This window comes from Lithobates pipiens, unplaced genomic scaffold, assembly GCF_037356315.1.
Source record: "Lithobates pipiens isolate NorthernLeopardFrog02 unplaced genomic scaffold, aLitPip1_a1.2 Scaffold_28, whole genome shotgun sequence".
NCBI lineage: Eukaryota > Metazoa > Chordata > Amphibia > Anura > Ranidae > Lithobates > Lithobates pipiens.
Window position 1 is genome coordinate 16,377,293 of NW_027507789.1, and position 27,040 is coordinate 16,404,332.

Consider the following 27,040-nt stretch of genomic DNA (forward strand, 5'->3'; position numbering starts at 1 on the left):
CTAGCGCATCTAGTCTCCAGAGAGAATACGTTCAGTGCTTGCAACCTTTCCTCATAACTAATATCCTCCAGACACTTTAAGCTTTGTTGCCCTTCTTTGTACTCGCTCCATTTCCAGTACATTTTTCCTGAGGACTGGTGCCCAGAACTGGACGTTATACTCCAGGTGCCGCCAGACCAGAGTCTTGTAGAGCGGGAGAATTATCATTTTATCTCTGGAATTAATCTCCTTTTTAATGCACGCCAATATTCTGTTTGCTTTGTTAGCAGCAGCTTGACATTGCATGCCACTGCTGAATAATCTACTAGGACCCCCAGGTCCTTTTCCATCCTAGATTCCCCCAGAGGTCCTCCCCCCCCCCCCCCCCAGTGTATAGATTACATCTGTGCTGTGTGACAGATGTGTCAGTCTAAGGACTGGATGGACAGAATTACAGACCCTTTGGGTAAAACCTATGTATTTCAAATGTATGTATTTAGCAGTTTGCCTGGAGTTTATCCTTTTTTAACATTGTATTTCTGATTTCTGTCAACAGATTGAGGAGCTGGGCTCCGAGGGGAAGGTGGAGGAGGCGCAGGGAATGATGAAACTTGTAGAACAGTTGAAAGAAGAGCGTGAACTTCTCAAGTCTTCCACATCGGTAAGTTTTAGAAGACACAGCTGCTTTTCTGAGAAGGCCTGTATGATTGTCAGTAATCTGCCTCTTGACTGTGATTTACCATTGAAGCTTCCAGTCCATTGTAAGACTAAAAATAAAGAACTCCGGTTTTCAGACTCGTGTAGATCAAAGTAATTATGTGCTTTACGCTCCCTCCAGATTTTCAGTGGGGTTTATAGTGATTGTAAACCTAGTTAAAGCGGAGGTCCACCCTAAAATGGACCTCCGCTCATCGGAATCCCCCCTCCGGCGCCACAATTGGCACCTTTCAGGGGGGAGGGGGGTGCAGTTACCTGGATAATCCAGGTAACTGCACCCACTTCCGGGATAGCTGTCTGCGGAAAGGGGCGTAGATTACGCCCATTTCCGCAACTGCCCGCCCCTTTGCGCAAGTGCCCCGCTGCCTGCTGGGAAACGCACAGTTCCCAGAGGCAGCGGGGACCGTCCGGATTGCGCCGCGTGGCTCGCGCATGCGCAGTAGGGAACCGGGAAATGAAGCCGAAAGGCTCAATTTCCTGATTCCCATACCCAAGATGGCGGCGGCAGCACCCGAGTGTCGATCTAGAGATCGGCTTCGGGTGCCGACATCGCGGGCGAGCTGGACAGGTAAGTGTCGCCATTTTAAAAGTCAGCAGCTGCAGTATTTGTAGCTGCTGACTTAAAAAAAAAAAACGCGGAGTCCCGGCGGACTCCCGCTTTAACAAACAGGGGAAAGAAAAAAAAAAAAATATATATATATATATATATATATATATATATATATATATATATATATATATATATATATATATATATATATATATATATATATATATATATAAAATAAATTTTTCTCCTGAAGAAGGGGTGTCACCCCCGAAACATGTAGTTCCTTCTATTTGTGATCGGTCTCAGCAGCAGGGTTTTGCCCCATAGTTTCTGGATCTCCTTATCGGACTTCCGCCACACAGTCCGAGTGCCCGTTTGTTACTGGTTCGTACAGTTGTGGCTCCCTCTCCATCGTACCCCTTGCCCTGCGGTTCTGGTCGGGCCCCTCTGCCAGTGGCGAACCTGTTATCTCTTGCTCCATGGCTCAGCATTTTCTCCCCTGAGTCCATGTGGCTCCAGGTACTGTCAGCTCTTCATCCAGGTCTCTATATGAACAGTTTCAGACTGCTTTATGCTTTGGTGATTATCTTCACTGCCAATGGAATAAAGTGTTGTTGTCTTGTACCTGAGCGTCTGTTTTTCAGCGCTGTTCTTTCCCCTGTTTGTTTGTTTGCTTCCATCTCATTGGTCTATGAGTTCAGGACAGCAGCAGCCACAGCTCCATTCATTTGTTTTCTATTTACTTGGGATTTTGTTTATGTCCCTGGACTTTTATATTTTTTAGTATATTCTTATTCTGCACTGATCTAACAGATCCTTTTTAATTTTTTATTATCTCTGAGCTCTATTTTTTTTTTTTTTTTTTTTCTTCTCTTCTAACGTAAAATATTTTCTTAACTTTTGCAGACAATTGAGAGTTTTGCAGCCCAGGAGAAACAGATGGAGGTGTGTGAAGTGTGCGGTGCCTTTTTAATCGTCGGAGATGCTCAATCCCGAGTGGACGATCACCTCATGGGGAAACAGCACATGGGTTATGCCAAAATTAAGAGCACTGTGGAGGAATTAAAGGTATGTCCATGATAATGATACACGCAGCAGGACTACCCTGGCTATGCAATGTGCCCTTTGGGGTGTCTTAAAGCGGAAATGTCATTGAAAAGACTTAAAAGTTAGCAGCTACATTATTTGCACCTGTTGACTGACTTCTTGCCACCTGCCTACAGTAGATTCCCTGCATGCAGGCAGCACAGCTAGGCTGGACAACATACCTGTACTTCACTGGCTTGCTTCCGGGTTTTCAGCGTGCGCTTCAGCCCCTGACCTGTGCTGTGATTGAACACAGCACAAGCTTGACAGCTGATTTCAGCCAATAATTTTGGCTGAAGTTAGCTAATTTGTTGGCTGTGGCCAATCGCACACAGTTTGTTTACATAAAACCGTGTACTGTGAACAGCCACCTGGCTTTTTCTTCTCCCTGCAACACCAGATGGTAAAATAAAAGCAGCACACATTATACATGGCTAGGCACATGGTTAACCCACTTGATTGCCCCTAAATCAGGGATCCTGAAACTACGGCCTTCCAGCTGTTGTGGAACTACACATCCCATGAAGCATTGTAAAACTGACATTCGCAGACATGACTAGGCATGATGGGAATTGTAGTTCCTGAACAACTGGAGGGCCATAGTTTGAAGACTCCTGCCCTAGATGTTAACCCCTTCTGAGTCAGTGTCATTAGTGAAGTGTTAGTGTACAGTATGATCACTGTCACTAGTGGTGTCAGCGACCATCCCAGATAGGGTGGTGGGCAATGTGTCCGTAATGGACTATCATGATCCCACTAGAAGTAATGAATTTTTATTTATTTATTTATTTTTTTTTTTTTTTGCTTAAAAATGAAAAACTTTATTATATTAACCACTGAAGCCCCAGACCATTTGGCTGGCCAAAGACCAGAGCACTTTTTGCGATTCGGCACTGCGTTGCTTTAACTGACAATTGCGCAGTCGTGTGACGTGGCTCCCAAACAAAATTGACGTTCCCCCCCCCCCCCAAATATAGCTTTCTTTTGGTGGTATTTGATCACCTTTTCTTTTTTTTTTTTTATTCGCTATAAATAAAAACGCCAATTTTGGAAAAAAAACGCATTATTTTTTGCTACAATAAATATCCCCAAAAAAATCTAAAACTTTTTTTTTTTTTTTTTTTGTCTCAGTTTAGGCCGATACGTATTCTTCTACATATTTTTGGTAAAAAAAATAATTGCAATAAGCGTATATTTGGCTTGCGCAAAAGTTATAGCTTCTACAAAATAGGGGCTAGTTTTATGGCATTTTTATTAAAAAAAAAAAAAAAAAAAACCTTTTTTTTTATTTTTTTTATATCGTGACTGTGACATTATGGTGGACACGTTTGACACATTTTTGGGACCTTTGGCATTAATACAGCGATCAGGGTGATTAAAAATGTCACTGCCAGTGAAGGGGTTAATGTGTGTTCTAACTGAAGGGGGGGGGGGACTGTGCAGGGAAACGAACAGATCGCTGCTCATACTCTGTATGAACAGACGATCTGTCAGTTCGTCGGAAACTGTGTTTTTTACACCCACAGCTCCCGGTTCTCCGTGGGCACTCCCATTGGCTCGAGGAGCGGGGGGGTTGCGCCTTCTAATGGGCGTTTGTTACCAACGTAAAATAACAGCGATTCACGCAGCCAAGCCATGTTTCCTCAGTACAACTGCGGCGGCTCGTCAGCAAGCGGTTAAACCCAGTGGTGACCAAATACCAAAACAAAGCGGTGTTGCATGACTGCGCAATTTCCAGTTAAACGTGTAACGACTGCGGCTGGTCGGCAAGCAGTTAATGAAGGCCAACTGAATCCCAAAATAAGGTTTGGATTTATTTACAAATGGGGATATACATAAATTTTAATAACATTGGAAAGCACAGAGGATAAAGGAAACAAGGGTGGCAGGGTAAAGGAAAAAATCCTTTTAGACTATCTTAATTGTTGTATTCAAAATCTTTCTTTCAGCGTGTAATGTATATTTTTGTTTTCCAAAGGAAAAATTAAGAAAAAAATCAGTAGAACCTGAGCGTGAACCGGATCGGTTAAGGAAAGAACGAGACGACAAAGATAAAGAGAAAGACAAAGAAAGAGAGCGAGAGAGGGAAGAGAGGGAAAAGAAGAGGAAACGAGATGAGGAGGAGAAAGAGAAGGAAAAGGAGAAGGAGAGAGAGCGAGAAAAGGAGAGGACCCGTGAGAGAGAGAAGCGCAAAAGAAGCCGTTCACGTAGCCGAAATTCCAGCAAAACATCAGACAGACGAGTTAGCCGGTCTCGTGAGCATAAGAGGTCCCGGAGTCGGGAGAGGAAGAGAAGCAGGTATACTGAGAGGAAGAGAGGAATGGGCCCTCAACCGTCTCTCCTTGGGTGGGGGGGGGGGGGGGGGGGGTAATGGGGTATTGGGGGAGAGACACAGTCACCACACCTTTACTTTGAAAATAGAAACCTTCCAGCAGTGGATGATCAGCACTTGTGTGTTTCGCATCCCTTTTTATTTATTTTTTCATATTGTGACTATAACTATAGAGAGAATTTCTGTGTCTGCCCTTGCTCCTAACCCCTCCCACTGCTGCTATGTAGACAAACGGTGCAGGTACCTGTTAGCAAGTTTTAAGATTTGAGGTGAGATCAGTGACTTGTGTGCCCCATAAAGTAATTAACCTCCCTGGCGGTTTTCCCGAGTGTTACTCGGGGGTTAAATTTCAGTACTGTTAGCGGTAACCCCCGAGACACACTCTGGGTTGCATTGCAGGATCCTGGTGCAGGTTACTTGCATCGTCCCTAGGATCCTGCAATGTCCCTCCACTGTGTCTGTGGACTGTGTCCTCCGCCTGATGCCTCTGTGTTCATAACACATACGGTACGCTGTAATCTTACAGATTACTGTGTGAAATCAAACATTCCGTTTGTTTTATATTTTATAAATGCCATTCTTGCTGCCTGGAAACTTGAGATTGTCCATAGCAACTAATGTGTCCATTTACGTCAAAAGTGGTTTTAGACGAGCTAGAAAACAGCGATTTTTAAATTAGAACACTTGCAGAATTGAGCAATAGTGAATCGTGGGGATATATATATATATATATATATATATATATATATATATATATATATATATATATATATATATTATAATTTTGTGTTTCATATGTTATACCCGGGATATCTACTAAACTCTTGGACAGATTTAAGTGTGTTAGTGTTACAAATTACAGGCCTATGATGTAAAACCCCAAATTTCTATGCAAAACCATTATACCGATGTGAGACGCAAAAATCTGACCTAATCATACCGCCGTGTCGGTTATGGCAGAGTCGCTGCTAAAATCGTAAGCCTTGAAGGCAATATGTACAGAGTGGTCACTCCAGACATTGTTCATTGCTCTGCTGTGTGAGAGCTCCTACCATCAGCCTCTCTGCCCCCTCAATCAGATAAATGAGAGGCTTTTTAGAGGACCTCAAACTTAAATATAGTTGAGGAGGGGAGATACTACAGAGTGTCATTCGGGGCTGCTAACATCACAGAACTATGAACCTAGTGTGCTGTCTTTTCTTGTGTTAGAGTATAGTGACACTGCTGTGTTCTTCTGCCCCCTTGTGGACAAAGTTGTTTACTATAGAGGTACTTCCTGTTGCTTCTGTGCATCCTAGGGTTATTGTTCCCTGCATGCTAGGGGTTTAATTATTTACAGCTGCCTCTGTATACCCCCTGGGTTCAGAGTCAGCTCTATAGGTATTCATTTTCACTCTGTGTACCATAGAGGTATTCCCTGCAGCTGGGTCTGTATCTATGGGGTGTTTCTTGCAGTTGAATTTTATGTACCCAAGGGGCATGCTCTGCAGTTGCCTCATTGTAAGCAGCAGTATATCTGTGAGGACACATTACTGGCCTACATCACGGTGATCCCGAAGGAGGGCAAGGAACCTCTCCTTTGCCAGAATTTATCGTCAGATTTCGCTCCTAAACGTGGATCTTAAAATCTTCACTAAAGTTCTCTCGCTACGTTTTTATAGAATAGATTTGATCCCTCAGTTGATCCACTTCGACCAAGTGAGATTTGTACCAATGAGAGAGGCTCGGGGCAACACTACAAAGGCGATTAACCTGGTGCATGCTGCTTGAACGCGCGGCACTCCGGTGCTGCTCCTTTTCGACTGGTGCCAAAAAGGCGTTCGGAGTGAACTGGCCCTTCCTGTTCGAGACCCTTCATTGCGTAGAGTTAGGCCAACGGATGATGAACTGAGTGCAAGCCATCTACTCTCGCCCAACTGCACAAGTGAAGGTGAATGGTCTTCTATCTTCATCCTTCAGGATAGCTAATGGGATGAGACAGGGGTGCCCCCTGTCCCCTTTAATTTTTATCCTGACCCTCAAACACTTAGTTCGGTCAGTCAAGGAGAACCTTAAACATGGGCCTTCACTTGGATGACACGCTCTCCCCAAAAATCGCAGCGTTTACGGGTGACCTCTTATTCTTTTGTATCCAACCCTCTGGTGTCTGTCCCTAACATCCTACGTTAATTGAAGACTTATGGGGTACTATCATATTTCAGAATTGATTCCTGGTAATCGGAGGCGCTGAACATCTCCATGTCAGACTCCATGGCCGCACTACTACGGTCTGATTCCCCCCCCCCTTCAAATCCGCAAAATCACATATCAAATACCTGGGCGTCATTTTGCTGAGTAGGGCGGAGGATATTTTCCCCCTCCATTTCCCTCCTCTGTTGATGGCCATTAACATTTAAAAGACCAAGTCCTGGCAGCATGGCCTGTTCTGGTTTGGTCTGTGCAGCATAGTAAAAATAAACATCATGCCTCGGTTTTCATGCCACCTGCAGGCCCTCCCCATCCGATTTCCTTTCTCAAAGCAGTAAACTGCTTTATTACCCCTTTCCTCTGGGCCCAGAAACTGCCAAGGTTGCCCTAGCCTATTATGCGACTGCCAAACGCGGTGGACAGCATGGCCTTGCCAGATGCCAACATGTACCTTTTTTATGGCTTGCCATTTGACACGAGTCTTGGACTGGTGTCGCCACAATCCCCTGAAACATTGGGTTCAGGTGGAACAACTTCTGGCAGTGGTCCAGCTGGTTGCGTTGCCTTGGTGCCTGAAGAATTTGCCTCAAAGGATTTTAGACCACCCAACTGTGGGTGAAACATGGCGGGTTGCCCAAAAAAGCCTTTTGCGACTTCTCCGTTGTGCTCACTCTGGTGGTGGGGAACTCATCCTTCAGTCCACGACTTGGTGACGCCATATTCTAGGATCTAAAGGAGCTTAAGAGATGCCAGGTCCGTCATTTCCTCACCCTTGGTGGGTCTCTCCTTCTGGCAAAAACTCCAATCGGCCCATTTTCGTGGGCTGTTTACCTTCCCCAGAACCCTTCTAGAGAAGACCCACAACCTTCAAGCTATTGTGCCTGGAAATGTCCCCTACTCACCATGTGGTCTCCCAGACTTACCAGCTGCTATTGGCCACCCGGGGGGGGGGGGGGGTACAAGGTGGTACTACACACCGGTGAGGTTCCGTAGAAAGTTCCCTCAGAGCACATGCTGGTGCTGAAGGTGTGGGGAGGAACTGGGTTCTCTCCTCCATATCTTCTGGTCGTGTCTAGCCTTACTGGACCGAGGTCCACCGCATTGTTCAGAAATTCATAGATCGAGAGTTGCCTTTGGCCGCTGCTCTTGTTCTTCACCACCACAAGATTCCAAGCAAGATCTACATGAGAGCTATCCTGCCTCTCCTGCTCACAGCAGCATCTCTCTGTTCTGGAAGCAGACACAGCCGCCGCCTGATTGAAAAAGAGTAGCCGAATTCGGTACAGTTGAGCACTTGGTGGCCATGGAAAGGGGCCTTTGTGAGAAATACCTCCAAAGTGGTTTTATTGCAACAAATTCGTATAATCTGAAGAGCACGCAGAACTGGTGACTTACTAGCTCATTATACCTTTTCCTTGCAGGTCAAAAAAAAAAAAGTCAGCGGGTTTACTCCTACTTTAAAGAATTGGGGAGACAAAAAGTCACTTCCGCCCATAGCTCTTATAAAGTGACACAATTTTATTTTTACGTTTTTTTTTTTTTTTTAATTTATTTATTTTTCTTAAAAATAAATAAATAAAATTTAAATAACAAAAACAAAAAAAACTCAACATGCAACCTGTATTATTATTATTATTATTATTATTATTATTATTTTTTTTTTTTGTTGCTTATGGAGGTTCTTAAGGGTAAAAGTTTTTTTTGTCGCCATTCCACAAGCGGGTGCATTTTTGAAGCGTGACATGTTGGGTATCGATTTTACATAACATTATCTTTCACAATATAAAAAAAAAATAAAATTGGGCTAGCTTTACTGTTTTAATTTTTTTTCCATTTAAAAAGTGTATTTTTTCCAAAAAAAAGTGCGCTTGTAAGACCACTGTGCAAATACGGTTTGACATAAAGTATTGCAACGACTGCCATTTTTTATTCTCTAAGCTGTTGGAACCCCCAAACGTTTTATATTTGTTTTTTCTAAGTAATTTTCTAGCATAAAAAAAAAAAAAACTTTAACTTTGTAAACACCAAATCTCAGAGCCTCGGTCTTTAAAGAGGAAGTAAACCCTGATGGGTTTACTTCCTTTTTCATTCCCTGCGAAGGCAAAGCATAATGGACTACTATGCATTGCATAGTAGCCCATTATGTGTCACTTACCTGACACAGGAGCCAGCGAAGTCACTGCTGTCACCTGTAGTCCGGCGCATCCATCTTTTCGGTGGGGTCTCGCAGCTCCACAGCTGTCATTCGGCGGAGCCGCGATGACGTCACTCCCGCGCATGCGCACGGGAGCCGACACGCGCGGCAGCTCCATTATTGGAAATGCCGCGATCAGTGCGCCTGCGCGCCGCTGTCTACGGCGCATGCGCCGTAGACAGCGGTGCCTATCTTCGGGCAAATATCTCCTAAACCGTGTAGGTTTAGGAGATATTTCTTGGACCTACAGGTAAGCCTTAATCTAGGCTTACCTGTAGGTCAAAGTGGTTTGTAAGCTTTAACTTTAAGTGGTTAATGTAAAACAAGTGTTTTGCTAAATTGTAATGAAGCTGTTGAATTTTACAAGGAATTGAGAGAGTGAAAAATTACTAAGATGAAACTGTGATTTGAGTCCCCTTTGTTGAAAGGTAATGTGATCTTTGCCAAGTCCATTAGATACTTCATCTCAGATAATTGGCATTTATATTGAGGTGTAGATGCTGATTGGTGAGCTCTGCCTGCATGGCAATGGTGACAGATAATTTTGCCGATGATCCATGAATGTGGTTAACTGCTAGAGGTAGCACAGGTTGTTTTATATTCTATAATTTGTATTTCTCCTATTCCCTCTTCTACAGGAGTAGAGAGCATCAGAGAAGCCGCAGTCACAATCGAACAGAAAGGAAACACCGATCACGCAGCAGAGACAAGCGAAGGTCAAAGAGTAAGGAACGCAAGTCTTACAAACACAGGAGCCGGAGCCGAGAGCGCGAGCGCATATCCAAGGAGAAAGGTATGTCCTCCCCTTTATTTTCTTTTAAGCCTCTTTTTCACGTGGCTGGTTTACCTGTGCCCATCGGATTCCAGCTATAAGAATCGGCGTATTCTTGAGACTGAAATGACTGAGGCATGCCGGGTGACAGCGGCTGCTGCTGTTCACGTGTAGCCACACAGAGGATAGCTGCAGCTTAGGGACAGATGTCCAAACCTGGATACTGCTGATTTTCCAGGCTCAGACTTCATCCATCTGCTCCATGTGCAGCAACATGCGAACAGCAGCTAGATTGCAGGGGGAGGGAAAAAAAATCGTATTTCTCTCAGCTGGAATGACCAGGGAATGCAGATCGCATGTCGCCGCCATTCCAGCTGCAAAAGTCCTCTAGTCCTTGTCCCTGGAATCTGGTGGGCGCAAATAACCAGCTCTGTGAATGTGGCCCTGAAAATTCCAGGCATTTTATACGTAGTAACTGTGTGTGTGTGTGTGTGTCTGTCATACCTAGCTGATGCTCCTGGAAAACACAACTACTTTCAGTGATCTTCATCCCCTTGGTCCCCTGCCGAGTGGTCGGCCTCAGGCATTGTGAACATAGGACCTCTGCCACTTGGCACAAGCACGATTTGGAGAACGCTTAGCATTTCTTTTGAATATATGCAAAGCATTCTGTGGATGAGGCAAAGAGCGTGACATCAATGTCCCACTTTTCCAGCTTCCAGGGGCATTGGCCAGGTGTGTGCGCGTGTGCTTGCTCATCGGCCACTTTATTAGGTACACCTTCTAGTAGCGGGTTGGACCCCCTTTTCCTGCCTTCTTGGTGGCATAGAGTCAGCAAGGTGTTGGAAACATTCTTCAGATTTTGATCCATAGTGACCTGATGGCATCAGGCAGTTGCTGCAGATTTGTCGGCTGCACATTCATGGCGCGGATCTCCCGTTCCACATCCCAAAGGTGCTCTATTGGATGAGATCTGGTGATTGTGGAGGCCATTGGAAGTACAGTGACCTCATTGTCCAGTGGTGAGAGGATTGGACATGATGCATTATCCTGCTGGAAGGAGCCATCAGAAGATGGGGACACTGTAGTCATAAACGGATGGACATGGTCACCAACAATACTCAGGTAGGCTGTGGTGTTTAAATGATGCACAATTGGGTACTAAGGGGCATAAAGTGTGCCAAGGAAATATTCCCCCCACCATTACACCACCACCAGCCTGAACTGATGATACAAGGCAGAATGGATCCATGCTTTCATGTTTACGCCAAATTCTGACCCCACCATCTGAATGTCTCAGCTGAAATCCAGACTCCTCAGACCAGGCAGCGTTTTTCCAATCTTCTATTGTCCAATTTTGGTGATCTGTACAAATTGTAGCTTCAGTTTCCTGTTGGCTGACAGGAGTGGCACCTGGTGTGGCCTTCTGCTGTAGCCCAGCTACTTCATGGTTCGATATTTTGTGCATTCAGAGTTGGTATTCTGCATACCTTGGGTGTTACGAGTGGTTATTTTTGTTACTGTTGCCTTTCTGTCATCTTGAACCAGTCTGCCCATTCTCCTCTGACATCAACAAGACATATATTTTCCTCCACACAACTGCCACTCACTGGATATTTTCTTTTTGTGCTATTCTCTGTAAACCCGAGAGATGTTGTGCGTGAAAATCCCAGTAGATCAGTAGTTTTATAAATACTCAGACCAGCCCGTCTGGCGCCAACAACCGTGCCACTTAAGTCCCCATTCTGATGCTCTGTTTGAACTTCAGCAAGTCGTATTCACCATGCCTAAATGCATGGCGTTGCTGCCATATGATTGGCAAATTGTGTTAACGAGCAATTGAACAGGTGTACCTAAATAAAGTGGGCGGTGTGTGTGTATATATATATGTGTAGAGATAGAGAGCGCGAGAGATGTAGAGATTATATTCTATATCTCTAGAAAAAAAATAATAAATATAAATATATATATATATATATATATATATATATATATATATATATATATATATATATATATATATATATATATATATATATATTTATTATTTTTTTTCTAGAGATATAGAATATAATCTCTACATCTCTCGCGCTCTCTATCTCTACATATATATATATATATATATATATATATTTCTCTCTCTCTCTCTCTCACACTCTCTCTCTCACACTCTCTCTCTCTCTCACACTCTCTCTCTCTCACACTCTCTCACACTCTCTCTCTCTCGCTCTCTCTCGCTCTCTCTCGCTCTCTCGCGCTCTCTCGCGCTCTCTCGCTCTCTCGCTCTCTCGCTCTCTCTCTCTCGCTCTCTCGCGCTCTCTCGCTCTCTCGCTCTCTCGCTCTCTCTCTCTCGCTCTCTCTCTCTCAGCAAATTGTAATGGTTTGGGGTCTGTTTTACTCTTACAAAAGTCACACACAAACCTTTTAATACATGAAATTAATGTTAAAGTGTTTTCTTTTTTTTCACATTTTGGATAGAGAGGAAAAGGAGATATATATTATATTTTGTTTGTATTTATTTTTTTGATGGCAAGTTTCTTACCATGGAGCTCTTTGGATATGTTTCTGGATCTGCATAACTGTTGCAGCCATTACAAGGATTTTTATTTCCTTCATTGAAGAATGCGTGAACTCCAGGGCTGGTGGGAAAACATGGAATGCTCCAAGCTGGGCAGAAAAGGGTCCGGGGAAAACAGAGGCAGTTGCCTAGAGATGCAAGAATCCAGCATATGCAGTTACATTTCCTGCCTGCCATTCTATTGTCAAATGGCAAAGGTGCCTTTTGGGGCCACAGAGGCTCTGTAATGATACAGTTAAATGACATGGTGCCAGGGGGGTGCTGAGCAGAAGCCTAGATGCTGTGTACAGTCTGGGTCTGGAACATGGCGTCATTGGAGATTATTAAAGGATTTTTGTCCTGAGTGGAAAGAAATACAAATTCTGCAATTTCTGGCATTGAATGCTGCCAATGTTTTGCCATACCGAGCTTCTCGCTACAGTATTCTGAATCACTTCACCGTTATTGTTCGCTTAAAGAGGATACTAAAGCTGAAGTATACCCATTGATTTAACAGGTACAGAAAACTGTTGTGTTTCCGTAACGATTACACTGGTGGTTCTCTCGACCAAACCGTCAAACCATTCATTGGGTGGTGTCATATCTGATCACATGTGCAGCACCGTTGCTGTTGAAGATTAAACCGAGGTCAAGATGGAAGCTTCCTTGGCTGAAAACGATAGGAGGGTTTACATTCACTCTAACTGTGGAATCCGTCCCCCAAAAAAGCCATCAAAGGGCTAGTCGTCATTTATTGCCTATATAGTTCCTAGAGCTGACATTTTTCCCCATTACTGTCTTAACCAATTGGCGCCCACACTATAGCCAAAAGATGGCTCCAGCATGGGCTTAAAATGTCGGGAGGGAGGGCATCCATGGAAAAAGCCTTCTGTGTGTAGCAGCCTCCTCTCCCCCCCCCCCCCCCCCCCCATCACCCTCTTAAGTTCCCTCTCTGTCCAGCCATGTCCACAAATCCCGTCGGCTGCCTGACTCTCCCTCCTGATTAGCTGAGACACAGCAGCAGCGCCGTCGGCTCCCGCGGCTGTCACTCAGCCAGCCAATTGTGGGAGAGAGAGGGGCGGGGCCGACCTGCAGGTTGGCTCGGGTGCCCCCCCATTGCAATCTTACTGTGGGGGGGGGGGGGGGGCAGGAGGAAGGGGCCAGGGGCATCGAAGAGGTACCGGAGAAGAGAAGTATCTGGGCTGCTCTGTGCAAATACACTACACAGAGCAGGTAAGTATGACATTTGTATTTTTATTTTACTTTTTAAAAAGAGACTTTACAATCACTTTAATTATGTTCACGCTGCTTTTCCTTCTGGACCCCTTTTCAGGCTTCCTCTATGCAGCCAGTGTCCCTAGAGAAAAAGCTGAAAATGATCTGGGGTATTCACAGATGACTGACCGGTATTGGATTAGTGTATATAGCACCAAATATAAAAAAAAAAAGTATTACAAGAAAATTATTTAAAATAGTCATGAAGGTGATGACCTAAATAAACATATCATAAAAACAAAGCAATTATCCTATATCCAAATGTCACCGTGTTTCATGGTCCCTACTGCTTTTCCCGGGATTCATATTTTCCAGATGCCTTATTGCATATGATTTAGCTCTACAAATCAAAGACATAGGTGTGTGTGTATATATCGTGCATAGATGGATGTACAATGCATACATATACCAGCAATAATCATATTTTTCATACAAATCATATAATACAGGCTGTCCAGCTGGGAGGAGAAAAGTGCATTGCTAGGAAGAGAGAGAAGGGGCCATACAAGCAAGCAGCCCCGAACCATAGTAAATAATGATAAAAAGGATGTATGCAATCCAACGGCTACACGTAAATCGTTTTGGATCAACACACGCGTTCACACAAAAAGGGATAGATCTACATGAATAAAAATCAAAGTAGCCGCAATAAATAAACTCAATAGGTTAAAGAGGGAGGACCACAATAGTTTAAATAAAGCCCCATACACACTATCAGATTTACCAAAACCATATAATATGAGGTCAAGCCTTAGGATTTTCAATTTGTATGCAATCAGGCAGGCCCTTTTACTACATGGTTTTGGTAAATCTGAAGGAAATAATCAGCAGACAATCTGATAGTGTGTACGGGGCTTTAGCCATACATATCGAAGACGATATACGCTATATAGACAAAAATGCTCCCATTAATTAAAATCTACATCTCTTCTTCCTGCCTATGTGTTTTCCTCCTCCCTGCTGGACAGCCTCTATATTATATGTGATTTGTATGAATAACTTGATGTTTATTGCTAGTGTAAGTATGCATTGTACATCCATCTATGCATAATATTTACACCTACATGTTTTATCTTGTTCTTGTTAAGCCACTGTTAATCAATTTTGCCGGTTTTCTCAATCCGTAGAAAAAAGGAGTTCAGACGACAGAAAAAGCAACAAGTCCAGCAGCCGAGATGGGCAAAGCGAATCTCGCAAATCCGACTCTAAGGAATTGCCCACCCTGACCTCTGTGAACGGGTCCAGCGAAGACATAAAATCTGAAGGTGACACTCAGTCCAATTAAAACTGATCTGATTTGACCTCTGATCAGCCGGAGGTAAGTGTTTTTGTGCCTCTCTCTTATAGCTCTTATGTTTTGCTAGAATTTTACGGTGCAGCGTAAGTATGCACAGATGAAGACAGGAAGCCTTGCCATGAAGGGAGAGCGCTGTGTAGCCCCATCACACATGTAGAGGTATCTCCTTTATTCTGTATTCGTAGTGACCCGCGCCCATCCAAATCTCTCTCCTCCCTCTCTGCCACCATAACGCGTCCTCTTTGTCACATAAGCCATCCCAGAATCTCTAATCTTAAACTTATTTCAATCAGACATGTTTTAGTTTTTCTTTTTTTCCGTTTTTCAATTGCTTGATAAGTTACTGGCGTAAATAACACACAGATCATACATTTTTATAAACTTGTTTTAAAGACAGTTTTAATTCATCGGCAGTAATGTTTAATTTTAAGAGGCGCGTTTTTTTTATTTTTTTAAGGCACTTTTAAAACCAGCCGTAATTTTACTGTTGAAAGAAATAAATAAAAGCTGTTTTTAAAAAAAAAAAAATACAAAAAAAAAATTGTGAAAGATGTTTTTGGAGTCATTTGCCTTACTGCCTTGCATTCTAATGCAGTTTGTTCTGTAACTCGAGAGCCTGTAGAATTGGATTGTTCGAAGTGTAGGGTTTATGAATAATTTCAAGCTGTCTGCCATACCTCATGCAGCGTTGGTGTTGTAAGCGGGCCCCTGAAAATGCCAAATTAAAAATCAAGGATTCAGTCATACTAATCAGGTATTCTTGCAAGGTACTCCTTTCTTCCAAAATCCATGTTTGAATGATGTTACCTGTAATAGCATAAGCTTATTTTATTTTTTTTTTGTGTATTTTTTGTTTTACTTTTGTCTTTGTCTACCAAGCAAAGCCACAAACGAGTGTTTATATATTTTTTTATTTTTTTGGTTTGTTTTTTTTTTTTTTTGTTTTTAGTTTTTCTTTAATTTTATGTTAGACTTTTGCTGTTCTTAACATCTTTAACAGTTCTGGCAATTTTTCTTTTGACTGTGTCTAGGGATGCAATGATGCCCAGTCAGTAAAACAAAATTATTTAAAGATTTTAAATGCAAATCTGTCTATGCTCGCTAGTAATCGACTTGTTACATTCAGTGCAAGCTTTTACAGAGGTATGTCTTTAAATTTTTCCTACCAGGTAGGAGGAATTGTATCAGGCAGTTTACACGGTAGTCCGCTATTTTGGACTTTTGATGGAAAAAGCAGAGATCTGGGATCGATAAATTTTAAATTAAAAATAAAAAAATATATAATTTTTCTTTCCACGGATCCCTTTTTCCGATCTAGTATTAGATCGTTTCGGTTCCTGTTGCATGAAAGTTCTAGAGAATGGGGGACGAGTCTAGAGCCAGATGATTTTTGTTTTTTTTCTTTGATAGATTTTAAGATCTTATTTCTTGGAATGGCAACTAATTTAGCATTTTTGTTTTATTTCTCTTCGTATTTTACCCAATAGGACTGCATTGCGAAGATCAAGGTGACCTCACAAGATGTCTTAATCGAAGATGGGCTTTAAATGAGGTGACAGAACCTGTAAAAATGAAAATTAAAACTCGGTTAGAGTTGGTTCTAAACTATTACATTGAGAACTGAAGTATTTCTGTAGAGTCGATTCAGTACAGTCTCTGGTTAAATGTTGTTGCCCAAATGTCAGGGCGCAAGAAAATTAATTTAAACAAACGCAAGCAAGTGTAACAGCCATGACTTGCATATTAAATCAGAAGTTTATTATTTTTTATTATTTTTTTTTTTGTTCGGACTTGGAAACACAAGATAATTGTGAACCACGTTAATTTGTTTTTTTTACTAGTAGAAAATAGATTATAAATAAACGCAACTTCTAATTTCTCTTGTAAATGTGCGCTGATGTCATTTTGGCTTGGTATGAAATGCTTTTTAAAATAAATGTGTTACTGTTTAAAGTTGTGCAGTTTATTTTTTTCTAAATAAAATATTTCTTTGAAACGCATCTCTAATCTTTATCGATGGCCAGGCAAGAAAGTATATAATGAGCTTTGTACAAAAATTCACCCTAATACAAACCCTACCTGTTCGCAGCTTTGTCCCTTCTTCTCTTGAATGCATTCTGTGCATTAAGATAAAAAAAATAAAACCTATGTGCAGCAGCCCCTTCGGGTCCCCCTAATACCCCAAGCCCCATCTGGATCCAGCGATGTTGCACGACGGCCTCGGCCTCTCCCTCTATTGGCTCTCACTGCTGTCAGTGTGCCAATGAGGAGAGAGGGGATGGGGACGAGCCGTGGCTGTGTCTGATCACACAGAGCAGCGGTTCGGCTTGGGGTGCCCACATAGCAAGTTGCTTGCTGTGGGGACACTCAGTAGGAGGGAGGGGCCCCAATCGCCTTCAAGGGACCTAAGAAGAGGAGGATTTGGGCTGCTCTATGTAAAAGCACTGCACAGAGCAGATAAGTATAACATAACATGTATGTTCTCTTTAAACCAAAAAAAAGCTTTTAGTATCATTTTAAGGTAAATTGATAGAACTCCCTAATGAAAAAGATCCCCGGGTCAGGAGTAAAATGAGATTAAAGTAGTAATCCTCAACTTTTGAAAATATTCTTACCTCCAGAACATGCAGTTTATTACTTTTAGTGCTGCTGGCTCCTGCTTTTTCATTGCGGTTTCCCTGAACTTTCCGGTCCTCACAGGAATGAACAGTGGACAGTGCAGTCCCCTGCTAATCGGTTATCTAGGCGAAGGAAGGGGAGGTGCAGAGGAGTGTTTTTATAATCCTAGGCTACAGGGATCTGCACTTTGATTCACATGGTGTAGGGCAGGGATGGCGAACCTTGGCACCCCAGATGTTTTCAAACTACATTTCCCATGATGCTCATGTACTCTTCAGTGTGGTTGAGCATCATGGGAAATGTAGTTCCAAAACATCTGGGGTGCCAAGGTTCGCCATCACTGGTGTAGGGGAATAGCTCAAGTTCCTGGATGTAAGGGCGACTCCAGAGGACACTGCTGAGAATAGTCCAACCTTTTTACTAGTTTTTGCTAGACCTTTCTTCAGCCTGATTTTGGAGTGCCATATTCAGACCCCACTGGACTAGATGTTGCAGGTCTAGCCTGAGAGTGGTTTTCGGTCACTGGTTTTTGCTTGTGGTGCTTTCCACACATCAACTACTGGTAAAAATTGGCCACAGAACTGCTTTTACAGTTTCAGAGCTGTGGCATTGCCTCCGCATTTGCACTGCTCTTAAAGAGTCAGCGTGAGTAGACCATTCAGGCTGAGCATCAAGGAGCTCCCTTATTTGGCCACTGAGCAGCTCTAAATTCCCACCATCAACCGTTTTACTGTAATTAGGGTTAACATTTGAGGAACTTAGGGCTGACATGCATCCACTGGGTGGAGCGTCGCGTTGTATTCTGTCTTATTGATCATCATTAAAGAAGCATCATCCTGCAGCTTCTCCTTCCTCTCAAGAATAACATGGAAATTTGATTTCTGATTTGTACCACGTTCTACTGCCGTTCTACCACGTTCTACTGCCTGACCCTTATTCGCTCCAACTTTCTGCATTTGTTGAGTACCTGAGGCCTTGCTTTGCGCATTTGGGTCAAGTTGCATCACTGCCATGCAGGTGCAACTTGTCTGCCCAAAGGGGACAGTTCTGCATTGAGTGACTTTGGCTCATATTCTTCTAACTCTTCCAGGGGCATGTACTCGGTATCCTCTGCAACCAACACCTGCAGTCTGAATTCCTTTGACTAAACCATTGGCGTATTCTTCCGCTCAACTGGACAAGGCCTAGTCCCACACATTGTTGTAAGGAATCTCTACTGCAGTCGTTTAGGAATTTGTGGCCATATTTGTCCAATTGAACGCATATACTTCCCGCAGAGGCTCAAAGCTTGCTCCAGGGCCTTCTTCTGAACATTCCTGGCTACTTGTTTCTGTGACCATCTGACTTGGATTGAGTCCCTACAGTCTATGTCTGAACTGCCTGTGAAGCACTGCAGTTATTTTAGAAGAATAAGGGGTTGTTTCACACCTTATTGATGCAGCGTGTACTACCCTGGATTTGGAGGATCCATCTGCTGTCTCCAGCCTTGGGTCTTTCAAGCTCTTACAACTGTAAGGACCTTTCCATTGCATCTGCTATTCAAGGTATTCCTCTCTGTGGAAGGGAAGCACCCTCAGGCGTCCTGGGCCTCGCCTGAAAGTGTTGTGAAACCTTTTTCCTTTTTGATGAAGCAAATGTTAAGCAGTGCTCTATACCCTCTGTGAATCTGCCAGTGGTGATAATAAGAAAACCACTAAGCAGGTAGGGGTGCTCACCAAGGTCCCCATCAGGGTTGAGTCCTGTTCTCGGATGGGAAAATTTGGTTTGGTTTCCCTTTTTGGTTTTTGTGTGTTCTGGTTGATTACCTCCTTGCTGATTCAGTTTCGGTGTCCCCTTATGTGTGGAACTGTTTTCTGCAGGTGGTGACCTTTTTTATGTCCTTGCCATAATATTGGTTCTTTGTGCACTTCGGATGCTTGTGTTGGTAGGTTCTCCTAGCTGGTAGGGGACTTGGCTTCATCCAGTTTAGATTCAGGTGTTGGTCCTTAAGGTAGCAATTGGGCAGCAGGTGGCCCCCAGTTCTGTGCGGGCTTGTTATGGTTTTTGCTATTTTCCCCACCCCTCAGTTGGCCTGCTTTTTTGTACATTCTGACAGTATCTGAATTCCTATGTTGTGAGCAAAAAAGAAAATGAGATTTCTTTATCGTGCATCCCAGGACACAGGATATCTTCATATCCATTGTGTTATGCTGTCAACTTCAGAACAAAAGAGACAGAATCCCCTCCCAACTAGGCATAGCTTAAATTGTTTTGCGTGTCTTAGATGATGGTGGTGTGTTTTTTTTTTTTTTTTTTTTTTCTGTGCTGGAGATCTTTGGTTTTAACCCATCAGGGATATTAGGATATTCCTTTTTAGGTTGTTTTTTTGATTGCCCTTTGGCTCACCGAATTTCTGAATTGGCTACTCTTGCCTGTAAAAGTTTTTGTGAGTCATCGTGACAAGGTGGTCTTGTGGCCTCAGCCATCCTTTCTACCTAAGGCGGTTTTCCTTGTTCCATCTACGCAAATTCGCTTTACATAGGATTACCACAATATCAACTTGCGCGATTACAACTGATCCAAAACACGACGGCAAGGCTGAAAACAGGAAAAAAAAAACCTGGGAATCCATCTCTCCTTCGCTGAGGAGCTTACATTGGCTAACCGTAAAAAATCGGATCACGTTCAAGACCCTTTGCCTCACCCACAAATGCGTGCATAGAGAAGCTCCGCAATACCTAATGGAGAAAATAAATCGTTACACACCAAACCGCAGTCTTCGATCAGCCAACAAAAACCACCTCCTCCTTGTGCCCAAAGCCCGGTATAAATCCAAGGGGGATCGAAGATTCGCTGTCCAAGGGCCTCGGCTAAGGAATGCTCTACCAATCAACATCCGCCTGGAAGAAAATCACCTGGCTTTTAGGAAAAAACTTAAGACCTTCCTCTTTTTAGCAGATGATCGAAGCTCGCTACGGCGCCTAGAGGCGATTCAGTTCGCATTGTGCGCTATACAAGTATTTCATTCATCCATCTCACCCAGGATATTGTGATGTGTGCTCTTCTTTTTTTTTTTTTCTCTGCCGCAAGGGCTGTTTTACACTGATGTAATTGATGCATTCCCATTGACTTACAATGGAAGGGGCTTTTTTTTTTTTTTTTTTTTTGTAAGCTTTTGAAAAACTTCACCAAAGATGCAGCATGCGGGACTTTTCAAAGCACATCACACCTGCACCGTGAACAGTTACATAGTATTTAATGGGAAACCCCCCCCCCCCTATGTTTTGTCACCCTAGAAAAGCACAAGACACCAGTGTGAAAAGGGCATAAGTTATAGAAGCCAGGCAACAAGGATCTTCATGCATTGGATGTGGTTAATGCAGTCAAGGTTTACCAAAAGACAACTGTTGCAATTTATCAATCTGACTCCCTCCTTTGTGTTTCCTAAAGGGGCACACAGCTTCAAAGTCTACCATTTTCTTGTTGAATCCATCAACTTTATCTTTTAATGTTTTGTGGTCTGGAAAGCAAATTTCTGCTGTTCTTGGTGATGGCTAATGCAACCAGAGTTCTGGGTGCTTCCTGGGCTGTTCAGCATCAAGCTCAAGTTTGAAAGGATGCTACCTGGTTCATACTTTTATATAGTTTTACCATGTGGATGTCCAGGCCTCTGTGGATGCAACCTTGATGTCTATTGTAGGTTACTTGGGGGTCAAACCTGTTCTGGAGTTTGTTGGATTGTTTCTATGTTGCCCTCCCTTCACATTCAGTGCTGTGACATCCCTATAGTAATGCTTATGAAGATACCCTGTGCCCTGGGTTGTATGTACAATAAGGCTACGTTCACACTGCTGCGGTGCAAATTTAGCTAGATTTTTATCCGATCGCGTTGCGAATTCTTTATGCGCTCTTGCGATTCTACTGCAAATTTTGCAGTCTATGGAGCTGAATTCGCATCGCACACGGATCAAACTCGCACCGGACCTTTTTTCCCCCGCAGGTTATTCGCAATGCATTGATGTGAACGGCACTAATGTTAATCTATGTAATTTAAATGACTTGCGAATTTAAGAAATCGCAATGGCTCAAATTCACAATAAAATTGGCAGCAGTGTGAACCTAGCCTAAAGCACATGGGATTTTTGGCTGACCTGTAAAATCCTTTTCTTGTCTTGCACCACAGTTCACAGGGATCTCTTACTTGATTAATGGCTTGTTACAAAACTGAAGCCAAGCCTAGCGTGTGGGTGTTATGGCTGGGTGGGTATTTCCTTTCTTCTTCCTTCTCCTTTTTTTTTTTTTTTTTTTTTTTTGCTACTGTCCAATCACTTGAAGCTGGCAGCATACCCCGATCATAATGGCCTTGAAGGTACTCTGTCCCCCGTGACGTACTCCATGAAAAGGATTTTACAGGTAAACCAAATTTATTTTTTTTTTAATTTTTTTTTTTTTTTTTACGTATTAACTGTAAAATTAGAGTCCTTTAACTACTTAAGCCCCGGGCCATTTGGCTGGCCATCGAGCAGAGCATTTTTTGCCATTCAGCAATGCATCGCTTTAACTGACAATTGCGTGACCGTGAGACGTGGCTCCCAAACAAAATTGACATCCATCTCCCCCCCCCCACAAATAGAGCTTTCTTTTGGTGGCATTTGATCACCTTTTTGCGGTTTTTATTTTTTGCGCTATAAATAAAAAAGCCACAATTTTTGAAAAAAAACACATTTTTTTACATTTTGCTATAATAAAAATATACAAAAACTTATTTTTTTCCTCAGATTAGGCCCATATGTATTCTTCTACATATTTCTGGTTAAAAAAAAATCGCAATAAGCGTTTGGTTTGCGCAAAAGCGTTTACAAAATAGGGGATAGTTTTATGGCATTTTTATTTATAATTTTCTAATTTTTTTTTTTTTTTTTTTTTTTCGTGACTGCGACATTATGGCAGACAGATCGTAAACAACGGGCACGATTTTGGGACAATTCACATTTATACAGCGATCAATGCAATTAAAAAAATGCGTTGATTACTGTGTAAATGTGACTGGCAGTGAAGGGATTAACCACTAGGTGGGGTTGTGTCCTAGGGAGTGATTCTAACTGTGGAAGGGGTAGGGCTGTGTGTGACACATCACTGATCACCGCTCCTGATTACAGGGAGTGGTGGCAGTGTCACTAGGCAGAACGGGGAAATGCTTGTTTACATTATCATTTCCCTCCGTTCTTCCTCTCCATGAGATGATCACCGCAGACATTAAGGCTGCGGGAGCTGCCATTGCACTTACGAAGCTTCCGGCGCTGTGCGTGCAACCCTCCTCTTAAAGGGCAATGTACAGGTACGTGATTCTGCCTGTACGTGCCCTTCTGCCCCCATATATCAAGATACCATTTTTGTTTTATCCAGCTGTATTTACTCAGTGCAACTTTTAACATCCACGTAAAATATATAACACATCAGGGAAAAGGAAAAAGGATCACGCCCTCCCCTCCTAAATAGGGCTCGTACAATCAATCAGGTGTAACGAATCACCTTTTCAATAGCACACAAAGCCGTTTGACTTTTAACTGTGATCAGCTTGTGTCATTTTGATTAGCTCAGCATGAAAAGAACTTTCATGGAGCATTTCAGTTCCTGGTAATGCAACTGAAGTAAACGATCATCTATGGGTGGCAAGGCAGGTCAAAAGATCTCCCGGGGGTAAAGCTATGGACAGGCTTTATTAAAGCTTCATAGTACAGTGAAGTTTATTATTAAGTGGAAGGTATTTGGATATGGATGTCACTCCAAACTGGATTAAACGGCCAGGAGGAGACTGGTCAAAGAGGCCTACATCAACTCTCAAGAAGTTTTAGGAATTTATGAAAAAGAGCGGTCAATGGGAAGAAGGTTCACATTACAACATGACCATCACTCAAAGCACATAGCAAAAATGATGGTTGAAGTCAGAGCCCAGACTTTAAACCCCATTGAAAAATATGTGGAATGACTTGAAGACTGCAGTCCACAAATGGTCGCCATCAAATGTAACTGAACTTGAGCAGTTCTGCAGGGAAGAGTGGGCAAATATTGTGAAGTCTAGATGTGCAAAGTTAGTAGATACACAAAGGCTGGAATGAAAGCAAAAGGTGGTTCAACAAAATACTGACATAAGGAGGGGGAGCCTTTTTCCAACTCAGTGATTCTGTTTTTGATGATTTTTTTTTTTTGGACATGTTGGTTATATCTTTCACTTGGTGGTTATATATTGCACTGAGTAAATACAGCTGGATAAAACAAAACCTGTCTTGTCTTAATTTCAGGTTGCAAAGCAACAAAATTGTTTTTTTTTTTTGTTTTGTTTTTTAAAGGGGGGGGGGGGTGATTCTTTTCTATACCCACTGTACATACAATTACACATTTTGTTCAAAAAAAATGTTCATATGTATGTGATTTGAAAATTTTTAAAGTATATAAATAAAATTAAAATTGACCCCAAAATAATATACTTTCTGCTTCAGGCTTAATGTACATGGGATGTTTTTACAACCTCTCCTGAACGATTTAACTTGATAGATAGTAACCTACACTTAAAGTGGTTGTAAACCCTTACAAACCACTTTGACCTACAGGTAAGCCTAGATTAAGGCTTACCTGTAGGTCCAAGCAATATCTCCTAAACCTATATGGTTTAGGAGATATTTGCCCGAAAACGGGCACCGTTGTCTACGGCGCATGCGCCGTAGACAGCGGCGCGCAGGCACACTGAGCGCGGCATTTCCAAGAATGGAGCTGCCGCGTGTGTCGACTCCCGTGCGCATGCGCGGGATTGACGTCATCGCGGCTTCCCCCGAATGACAGCGGCGGAGCTGCGAGACCCCACCAACAAGATGGATGCGGCGGACTACAGGGGACAGCGGCGACTTCGCTGGCTCCTGTGTCAGGTACGTGACACATAATGGGCTACTATGCGATGCATAGTAGTCCATTATGCTTTGCCTTTGCAGGGAATGAAAGAGGAAGTAAACTCATCAGGGTTTACTTCCTCTTTAAAACATCAATTTTGCCATGTGTACAGGCCGCGTGTGCAAACAAAAATTTTTTTTTTTACAGAAAAAGCAAAAAATGAAAAACGCCTGTAAACGACAAGTGGCTAAACGCGAGTTATCGTGTATAGCGTTTGGAATGCCTCTAAACTCAGCATCTGAACGCATTTTTTTGTTTTCCAAAAAAGGACTCTAAACTCGCTTGCCTAGAAACTACTATAAACGGCCCTGTGTACATGTACTGATAAAAATAACATAGTTCGGGAGCAGTTGAAAAAAAAAATGCCCAACTACTCCTAAACATCCATTCAGCAGCAGCAGTGTACATGAGACTTAAGATACTCGTTATTAAGGATGAGCTCAGGCGTGTTCGCATGGTCCACGTGCAGAGCCTGCCGGGAAGTCGGCGCTGCTCTAATCACAGGCAGTGAGATGTTGCCCCAACGTGGCTGCAGAGATCGGGGCAATGTCTCACTGCCTGTGATTAGCGCAGCGCTGCGCCGACTTCCTGGTGGGCTCTGCACGTGGACCATGCGAACACGCCTGAGCCCATCCCTACTCGTTATGTGTTTGTCTGTGTTGTGTGTGTGTGCACTGTTAGTGACATTTTCCTTCACTTCCCGTCTCCGTAATAAAGTTAGAGGAAACCTCCCAGGGCAAGTGTCCCAATTGAAAGATTCTCCTCTATTCCTGTTCTGGAGACAACTCTAAAAGTTCGAATTTTCTCTCAGTGATGGTCATATGGATAAATGGAGGGTCTAACCCTGATAACTGTCATCCAAAAAAAAGATACACTTTAGCCACTTACGGACCGACCGGACTGCCCTCCTGGACAAGCGGCTGCTGTAGACAAAACCATGCCTGTACGTCACTGCCTACTTACAGGTTGTACATAGCGGGAGCCTGTCAGCAAGTCCTGACCAATGATTCACGGCCAGTACCTGCTGATCGTCTGTGTGCAATCACAGCCCAGAGCTCTGTGCTGACATTTAACACAGAGCTCTTTACACAGGGAATGGGCAGGGACGAGAAACTTGGAGATCAACTAGAAAAAGCAGCACACATTACACAGGCACGTATTTAACCCTTTGATCGCCAGAGATGTTAACTCCTTGCCACCCAGTGTCGGTACAGTGACTGAATATTTTTAGCACTGATCACTGTGCCCATTGCACAGTCCCAATACAAGTCGCCGATCACCTCCATTAGTATATAAAAAAATAAATAAATAGAAAATTCCAGTATACAGTATTTCACCAAAGTGAGTACACGTCTGTACATTTTGTATTTTTTTTTTTTATTGTATATGTTTTATAGCCAAAGTAAAAATGTTTTTTTTTTTTTTTTTTTTTTTTTTTTTTACTTTTCAGTATTTATTTATTTTTTTTCTGTATATCGCATACAAAAAAAACAAAACAATGGTTATCAAATACCCCCAAAAGAAAGCTCTATTTGTGTAAATCAAAAAAACAAATGATATAAATCTTGTTTGGGCACAGTGTTACGTGACTGTGACAGTGCTGAATAGCAAAATATGGCCTCTCATGAAGGGGTAAAATCTTCCAGAGCTGAAGTGGTTAATAGCCATGAACGTTTAGCCAACATTCCTCTCTATTAGAGTATTCAGTTGGCAATAAATTTAAACAATGTTGTTGTTTTTTTTTTTTCCCCCCCCCTTTCTTTATTTTAATCTATCTCCCAATCTCTCTGACAATGAAATGATTTCTGGGGATAATATTTTTAGAGCTGTTCACCCTTGTGACTGTGATTATATGTCCGGAAACGGCTTAGAACTCGCTTAAGACGTTAATGCTAAACTTCAGCAGTAGCCAGTCCAATCGGACTTTTTGCTGTGTTAATGTCTGATCATAATTGGGGTGATTATCATCATAATGAAACATGACTGCCAGTTTAAAGGAAAAAAAACCCAAACAGTAGCAATTGTAATGGGAAGTATGAAGGCTCATAGAAAACCTAAAAGTAACCGCAGAAAAAGGCCAAGTGATCAATCAAGTCTGCCCCCTTTTTGTTTTGTTTTTCCCCTGTGAACAAAGATGGAGAGAATTTTATTAATATGACAAGTTTGGTAATGGATGGGATATATACAGTGCCTTGAAAAAGTATTCATACCCCTTGAAATATGCCATATTTTGCCATGGTACAACCAAAAGCGTAATTGTATTTTTTTGGGGATTTTATGTGATACACCAGTGATTCTCAACCAGGGTTTCGTGGAATCCTAGGGTTCCTCCAGAGGTTGTAGGGGTTCCTTCGGCATTGGGCAATTTCTGCCTCTCAGATAAGTTCCCACTGAAACCATTGATCTTTTTAACTATCTGTAAGGAGATAATTCTTCCCAATGACCACAAGTGTAAGGATCATTCTTCCCACTGACCATCACACTAATGTATCACGAGTTGTAGATTTCAAATTTTTAGAAGGGGTTCCCTGAGACTGGAGAACTATTTCAA

The 27,040-nt window shown here is 42.6% G+C and overlaps 1 protein-coding gene across 2 annotated transcripts in view; it reads left to right on the forward strand.

The window, feature by feature from the left end:
* Positions 1-27,040, forward strand: part of LUC7L3 (LUC7 like 3 pre-mRNA splicing factor) — a 46,298-nt gene that overhangs the window by 12,847 nt on the left and 6,411 nt on the right. Inside the window, exons 6-11 of one of the 2 annotated variants that reach the window (XR_013263464.1) lie at positions 536-640; positions 2,153-2,314; positions 4,311-4,630; positions 9,684-9,838; positions 14,777-14,967; positions 16,434-16,498. Coding sequence is in view for 1 of the 2 variants with exons in the window: in XM_077458773.1 (XP_077314899.1) it covers positions 536-640; positions 2,153-2,314; positions 4,311-4,630; positions 9,684-9,838; positions 14,777-14,934 (900 nt within the window). In the remaining variant the exon portion in view is untranslated. Of the gene's footprint in view, positions 1-535; positions 641-2,152; positions 2,315-4,310; positions 4,631-9,683; positions 9,839-14,776; positions 14,968-16,433; positions 16,900-27,040 lie in introns of those variants that run through there. The other variant, XM_077458773.1, reaches the window with a different exon arrangement.